Genomic DNA, 7,500 nt, shown 5'->3' on the forward strand with positions numbered 1-7,500 from the left:
AGGGAGCACGCCCCCCTCCTCCTCCTCCTCCTGCTCCTCCTCCTGCTCCTGGCGCTCCTGGAGAACAGGAGCAGGAGTTAGAGGAGCGGAGCGGCATGGAGGCATCCAAAGGAGAGGACGCATCGCCCGAACAGGCGACGTCTCCGTTTGTGGCACCGGAGGCGGAGGCGCAGATCAGCCATGCCGGCGGCGGGAAGAAGAGGATCAAGTGTTTGGTTATTACGGGGGTAAGTTTCTGCAGAAGCAGCCAGCATCTGATCCCGACCCGGTTCTAACGCCGCATGTGGGACACAGCGGCGCCGGGGATGGGTTCGCATTCCGGTCAGATTGCGCGTCGTCGGTGCGTCATTTCTGCAACCCGGACAGAAAAGCAAAGTTTAGTCTCAAACTCAGAGTCCAGGTGAGCTGCGACGAGTTGGGGGGGGGGGGGGGGGGCTTCTATTTGTTCCGTTGTGCTGAAATCAAAAGATCATGTTCAGAAACTTCTGGATAAATGTCCAGTCAGCTGATATTTACTGTCTTATATGGAACACATGAATCAAGTCTGCAGAGGTTTCCTCCATAGACGACCTCGTGAGCGCCCCCTAGAGCCCACCATCGTCCTTCTACCCCGTCCAGTTTGTCTTTTACTTTGTCTTTTACTTTTCATCCCTAACTTTACATGGACACTGCTGTTCACTGCCGCATCGACAGGCAGACAGGCAGACGGACAGACAGGCTTGTGTTAGAGGTTCACTGAGGTGGATGGCGGCGTTGCGGACCAGGCAGCCAGCCCACCTGCCTTGTGATTCCTCTCCTTATCCAGTGGCCTTGACGGGAATCTGATTTGGGAGTCGGCGCCGGGAACACAGTTTGGGCATTGTGGGCTGATTTGATTTGGAATAAATGAATTCCATTCCTCTGCATGGATTTCACGGAAGGAAAGTTGCACAGAAGCCACTTGGGGCGTTACACAATGGATCATTAAAGTGTCACCGTGCGAATGTAGCCGAACTCACCCCGGAATGTTCCAATAATCTAAATAGACTGATAGAAGAGGTGGCGTTGGACTGCTGAAATATAAACTGTGTTCCTAGAAGGCCGTCCCGTTGACTCGGAGCGCAGACGGCTCTTCATTAAGCGTGCGTGTCAAAGTCCAGACAACGATGGCGTGAGGAGGATTGCGACGTCATTGGAGCAAAGAGCAGGTCCATTTTTATTCTCTAACGGATGATTTGTTCTGGAAGACATTTGTCCTGAAAAATGCAGCAGTCTAAATATGAGTAGACAGAGTTTACATTTAGAACCCACAAAGACCCGGATCCCGGGCCAATGCAGGGCTTTTCTCTTTCTGTGTGTGTGTGTGTGTGAGTTAAATGAATGGATCACCTGCGGTTAATGATTCCCACCGCCCTGTTCTTTAGACTCTATTAGGGCTGAGCTCACCATTAAGTTGGGCTTGACCGGGTTTCAAACGTTGATGCTCCATTCCTACAAGATTTAAGATCCCCCCCCCCCGTTGTGTTTGTGAGGCGTGAGCTGCCCTCCTGACCCTCCTTCTCTGGATTTTAGGTTCTCCTGCTGTGCTTCCTGGCGCTCATCCTGACTTTGACGCTGCCGCAGAAGGAGAGCGTGGATGAGAACGGTAGGCGCCGCTGGCCGTTCGCTGCCTCCATCATCTATCTGGCGTATCTTTGACGAAGACACGGAAATTCAAATTCCATCAGTCCATTCTTTGCGGGTCACAGTTCTGCTCGAGCCTGCGGACGAGAGGCGGGGTTACACCCTAGACGTGTCGCCAGCGCGTGTTTTTGGAGGCGGGCGGGAGGAAACCGGAGAACTCCACGCAGACACGGGGAGAGCACACAGATAGGATTCGAACCCGGCACCTTCTTGCTGTGAGGCAACAGCGCTAACCGCTACGCCACCGCGCCGCCCTGAATCGTCCAAACTAAAATGTTCTCCCAGATTTAAAGCAGCCAATGAATGAAGCTAGAGGAAGAAAGGTGTCGGTTTCCTTCATGTCGCCGGGTGGAAGCGGATGAAAGCAGCTGCCCGTGGGAATGAGCCGGGCTCCTGTGCGGCTACCAGCATGCTGTCCGGACTACTGGATCCAGGCGGCGTCCCGAAAGCAAAGCTTGCTCAACATTCCGATCCCTGAGAAACTTTAAACAGTCCCTGTTTAGACCAGCGGTGCCGGCGGGTCCAGTTACCGACCGGCCAGGGCAGAAACAGAGGTGGAGGGGAAACTCCTGCTCGGGGATCCTCTCTCTCGGGGATCTTCCTGCTTGGGGATCCTGTCTCTTGGGGATCCTCTCTCTCGGGGATCTTCCTGCTCGGGGTTTGCGATCAGGCTGTTTTTAACCAAACGCACCAGGAAAACAGATTTCAGCGAGACAGGAATGCTCACCCCGCCGCTGTAGCGTCAGACAGCACAGTCTTTGTCGCAATCCCCCCCGCTTCCATTTCGGGGCAGCGGTGGCGGCTGTGGGTTGCTGTGACCAGGCTGGGATGGGCGGGGCCTGTTTCTCTCTACTCAGACTTCCTACCCCACTTTTCGCTCACCCCGACTCAGATTGTGTCACACTGCTAGAAAGATATTTTAGGAAACCAAAATGAGACACCCCACCTCCCCTCAGTTTTTGCTTTGCAGATGTTCTGTTAGCAGGTTTGTGCAGAAACTACCAGACGGATGTCAAACATGGTGGAATGGGGGGATGGGGGGGGGGGTCAGGGGTGAAGTCGTAAACAGCCATGTTTTCCTTATTTTAGTTTCTTTATATATAAACTTTATTACAGGCTCTAGACCCAATAGTAAAAACATACAACACAAAAACACAGCAAAACATCTTATTCAGGAGAGTCTTAACAGACACCAATACCAATGTTTCCATAGATATGATTGATATCTGACCGAGCTGCACCTGGGATTTGTGAGCATCAATATAACACTGTTTCTTGACTCATCAAGTCGGGACATGAACTTAAACATCAGGTTCCTCAAGAGGGCATGTAGAGTGCTTAGTCCTGAGTCACAAAAGAGCTTACTAGCACTGCTGCTCCTGGGCTTTTTCAGCAGTATCCTCAGGCAGTCATTATATACTACCTGAAGTTTGCGCAGGGTCTCCTTCTTATAGCGGACCCATAATGGGGCCGTGTACATAGGCGTGCAGTAAGCCCGAAACAAGCTCACTTTCACATCATCAGAACAATAATGGAATTTACGGACTAGCATGTTTGCTTGGACATACAACATCCGTCTCTGTCTATACATGTCAGCATCATCTTCCATCTTGTCTGTTATGATGTGCCCAAGGTATTTCACACAGTTAGATACACAGAGGGATTTATATTCTGATTCAAATCAAATTAAAACGTGCGGTTTTAGTTTGATGGGTAGCATTTAGCATCTGAGCCCTCAAAGACGGGGGACCTTTAGATGTTTAGCTCCTATAAATAAACTGTCTAATAAAGAAAAGCAATTTAGCATTTAGCCACAGACGAAGCAGCGATCCACTCGGCAAGAGAGAGAATTGGTTCTTGTTAATTGTATTTTTGATGTGACTCGCTGGTCAGTAGATTTTTAAGAATGGATCACATTCTCTCGTGGTGATGACATCACTGACTGCGCTCTCTTCTCCAATCAGGAGGGGATCTCTGGCTGCAGCAGGCCGGCGGTGAGCTCCAGGAGCCACAGTGTCCACCCGGGTAATAAACCACTCCTGTTTCTGCTGGTTCCAGTTCCTCCTCTGCTGCGTCAGCCTGCAGCTTTTTAGACTCCGCCCACAGTTGCGTTGCTGAGTTGAGCCCATTGTTCCCAGTACGAAGTTCTTAATGGACCACAGAGAAAGCAGATGGACTCACATGTTTAAGAACTGTGTAAACAACCCAAACACAACTCTCGTTTTTTTTATTACGGTGTTGGCTAAAAGAAATAACCGTCTCTATGGAAACCAGGCTAATGACTCCCTTCTGCTTTGGTAAGGGAGTCGCCCCAGACAGACTCGATAGGCTGTGGAAAGAAAAAAAAACCTCCTGCTACCAAAGTGAAGCTATTTTTGGCCTGAAAACGTCTTTAAACAAATTAATGTTGTCTGTATTTTGACATTAATATCACTCATTGCCTTTGTCTGTTCATTGGCGGTTCTTTTATCGAGTGATTTTGGTCGTTTAAAACTTAAACTCATGCACGTTCAACCAGAACCTCCATTCAAACTTTCAAACTTTCTCAAGATTGTTCCACTTTTTCCACGTCATTCACCATTTTTACACAATCAGAAGTTAAATGTGGGAAATTATCAAAAATCTGTTTTCTGGCGAAAAATCTTTGGGGAAAAATTCCACTCCATCCTGCAATTATTGATATTGAAGCAATCGTGGTTTTGGTTTCGTCGGAGCACCAGGAGCACTGACAACATTCCCAACACTGTGTCTGCTTCGGAATGATTTTTTCCAGACATTTTCTTACGTAATCGAAGGATTTTCTCCTCCTGCTTGTGAAATGAAAGAGCTGCTTGTATCTGATTAGCACTTCCTGTCCGTGTTCCCACCCAGTTTTTCCCGCCCCCCTCTCATCCTGATCTCCCTGGACGGATTGCGGGCGAGGTACCTGAAAGACCACAGCCGCCACCTCCCTGTCATCAACAAGTTACGTAAGTCTCCCCCACCCCCCACGCTGTCGACTCCACCGTTTGCCCGGATCGCGGCGTCACTGAACGTTTCTTTGCTGCGTTACAGGAAGATGCGGGACCACAACTCCAAACATGAGGCCGGTCTATCCCACGAAGACCTTTCCCAACCACTACAGCATTGCGACTGTGAGTTTTCCGGTCAGAGGGTGCAACTTATTGGTCAGAAATGTAGAGTAAAGGTGCAAATCTAAATGGTAAAACCTGAACAGCAAGCCTCCAGTCATTGAGAGGCTTTTCCTGCAAGAGGCGGGTCTCTCCGGCGTTGCCGAGGCTACCGTTGAGGCCTAACAGCTTTCAGATGTCTGGAGGAGCAGCTGAGCTGGGTGGGCCGAAAAACCCAAACGCTGCAGTTCCAATAAAGCGCCAGCAGAAATACGGGCGCTACATAGGGGAGGAGGGAATCACTCAGACGACCCCCCGCCCCCGCCGAACTGCACAGCTCATCGATTGTGCGTTGTCCTGTGATTCCTTCAGGGTCTTTACCCCGAGTCTCACGGCATCGTGGGCAACAAGATGTACGATGTGACCCGAGACGCTTTCTTCAGCCTGAAAACCAAAGAGAAGTTCGACCCGAGGTGGTACCGAGGAGAACCGGTGAGTGACGGGTCCGAAGCCAGGCGCGTAGATCCTCGTCTTTTGTCTTTGTCGCACACCTGAGGGAGGGGATTCAGGTGTGAGTGAGGAACGCACGCACACGCGTGAGTTTAGCTGCTGGGGATCGCCTCTCCCCGCGAGTCTGGCTGTAATTATCCTGCCGGTGCTGAAAGCCGGCTGCGGAGGCTGCCTGTTGCTCTTTAGAGGTGGTTTGTGGTTTTCGTTTCGAAAAGGGATGCCTCTTTAATCAGTCCTCGACCGTGGAACCGGCCGCGCTTCGAAACACGGCATGAAGATAAAGGAACTTCCCCTCGATTGCGACTGAGTGCGCCGGATCAACGAGGATAAATAAGATTCGGCGGAGTTGGTATCTGTCTTCCGGTACTTCTCCTTTACTTGCCACCTCCTTCCTATGTCGTCTCCTCTCCGCCTCCTCCTCAGGTGTGGCACACGGCCATGCGTCAGAAACTGAAAGTGGGGACCTACTTCTGGCCCGGCTCGGATGCACCGGTCAACGGCACCTTGCCTAACTACCACAAGCTCTATAACGGGTGAGAGTGATGCCGTAGCCTTCCAGAATTAATCAAACAATTTAGTGTGAATTTCAGTTCCTTTTAGGTTAAATTGCGGTAACTCTGCTTTTTTTTTTTTTTGGGTGCGCAGGAGCATCCCTTTCCAGGAGAGGGTGTCGACGCTGCTGGAGTGGCTCAGTCTACCTCAGGGAGAAAGGTATCACATCATCGTTCTGAATCTCACGTCATTGGTCACCATGAAAAAAAAAAACGCTCCGCTGAATGTTGCCATGGTGATTTCAGACCTGACTTCTACACCTTGTACCTGGAGGAACCCGACGCATCAGGGCATCGTCACGGGCCGGGCAGCGCCGAGGTCAGCCATCCGTTTGTTTAAATCATTTATGACTTTTATTCATTAAACTAGTTGCCGATACACCTTCTCTTATTCGATCAATCAGCTAACGATCAATCAGCTAACGATCAATCAGCGAAAGCTCCAGACGCTGCTTTTTTGTCCTCAGGTTGTTCGGGCCTTGGAGAACGTGGACAAGATCTTGGGCCTGCTGATGGACGGCCTGCTGCGACGGGACCTGCACCGCTGTGCGAACGTGATCGTCCTGTCGGATCACGGTGAGAAACCCGGCAGTCGGATCAAGTTTGGAGTCGTTTTAAAACTCAGCCCGAGTAAAACCAAAATCATTTTTCCTCACAGGCATGGAGGAGGCTTCCTGCGACAAGGCGGCGTTCGTGTCGGACTACCAGAACGAAACGGACGACTTTACGGTCATCCAGGGCCCGGCCGCTCGCATCAGACCCAGCGACCTCCCGGAGAACTTCTTCTCCTGTGAGTTCCGGTTGATAAGACGCCGCCGTCCGGCCGTCCGGCGGCCCTGCAGCGCCGGCCGGTCTCGTCTGTGAGCAGCGTGGCTGAATTTGTCCTGTCTTTCTTTCCCCAGTCGATTACGAGGGCCTGGTGAAGAACCTGTCGGTATGCAAAGCATTCCGGATTATCTGCCCGATCGGCTCCACTTTAACCCCCCCCTTTCCTGCCGGGTGTTGATTCTCGTCTTCTCTGTGCAAAGTGCAAACTTTGTGCAAACTCTGAGCAGAAGATGAGGCCGTACCTGAAGGAAAACCTCCCCAAGAGGATGCACTTCGCCAACAACGTCCGCATAGAGAGAGGACACCTGTATATGAGGGAGGGGTGGCAGGCCGCGCTGTGAGTCGCCCGCCATTCAATCAAAAAGGCAGAAACAGGTGCTGCGACCCTGCAAGCTGATTGGCGTGAACTTTTACATTCTGTCTCGACAGCAACGTGAAGGAGATCAAGTACTGCACCGGAGGATTCCACGGCTCAGACAACCTGTTCCCCAACATGCAGGTGGGAAGAAGGAAATGTACTTTCACGTCGCTCAAAGTACAGGAAATGTATTTAAGGAGAACGGCGCATGCAGAGAACAGATAGGACGTCTCCAAATTAGCGGGCTAACGGATTTAGCTTTTAACAATTTATTCTTCGGTTATTTTCATATTGGGTACCTCCAGGTTCGTAGCTCTGGACCTCCTCGTTTCCAGAGCAATCAAACGAGACAGACTCTCGAATCCACCATTTTTTGCTTCCACATAAGTCATTCCTCCTTTTCCTGCTAAAACCCCACAAACAGGCGACGCTGTAAATATAACCTCCGCTTTCGCCCGGCGCACAGAGGTGAGCGGTGTGT

General features: G+C 50.9%; 1 protein-coding gene across 1 annotated transcript in view; it reads left to right on the forward strand.

Moving 5' to 3' along the window:
- Window positions 1–95: 95 nt before the first annotated feature.
- LOC137917387 (ectonucleotide pyrophosphatase/phosphodiesterase family member 1-like) overlaps window positions 96–7,500 on the forward strand; it is a gene marked incomplete at its 3' end in the record, with an annotated part of 8,348 nt that continues 943 nt past the window's right edge. Inside the window, exons 1-14 of the mRNA XM_068760148.1 lie at window positions 96–227; window positions 1,552–1,624; window positions 3,627–3,687; window positions 4,534–4,631; window positions 4,717–4,796; window positions 5,145–5,264; window positions 5,706–5,815; window positions 5,928–5,993; window positions 6,080–6,152; window positions 6,301–6,409; window positions 6,492–6,623; window positions 6,736–6,767; window positions 6,862–6,998; window positions 7,091–7,160. Coding sequence (XP_068616249.1) covers window positions 96–227; window positions 1,552–1,624; window positions 3,627–3,687; window positions 4,534–4,631; window positions 4,717–4,796; window positions 5,145–5,264; window positions 5,706–5,815; window positions 5,928–5,993; window positions 6,080–6,152; window positions 6,301–6,409; window positions 6,492–6,623; window positions 6,736–6,767; window positions 6,862–6,998; window positions 7,091–7,160 — 1,293 coding nt within the window. The remainder of the gene's footprint in view (window positions 228–1,551; window positions 1,625–3,626; window positions 3,688–4,533; window positions 4,632–4,716; window positions 4,797–5,144; window positions 5,265–5,705; window positions 5,816–5,927; window positions 5,994–6,079; window positions 6,153–6,300; window positions 6,410–6,491; window positions 6,624–6,735; window positions 6,768–6,861; window positions 6,999–7,090; window positions 7,161–7,500) is intronic.

The sequence above is a fragment of the Brachionichthys hirsutus genome, unplaced genomic scaffold, assembly GCF_040956055.1.
Source record: "Brachionichthys hirsutus isolate HB-005 unplaced genomic scaffold, CSIRO-AGI_Bhir_v1 contig_373, whole genome shotgun sequence".
Taxonomy (NCBI): Eukaryota; Metazoa; Chordata; class Actinopteri; order Lophiiformes; family Brachionichthyidae; genus Brachionichthys; species Brachionichthys hirsutus.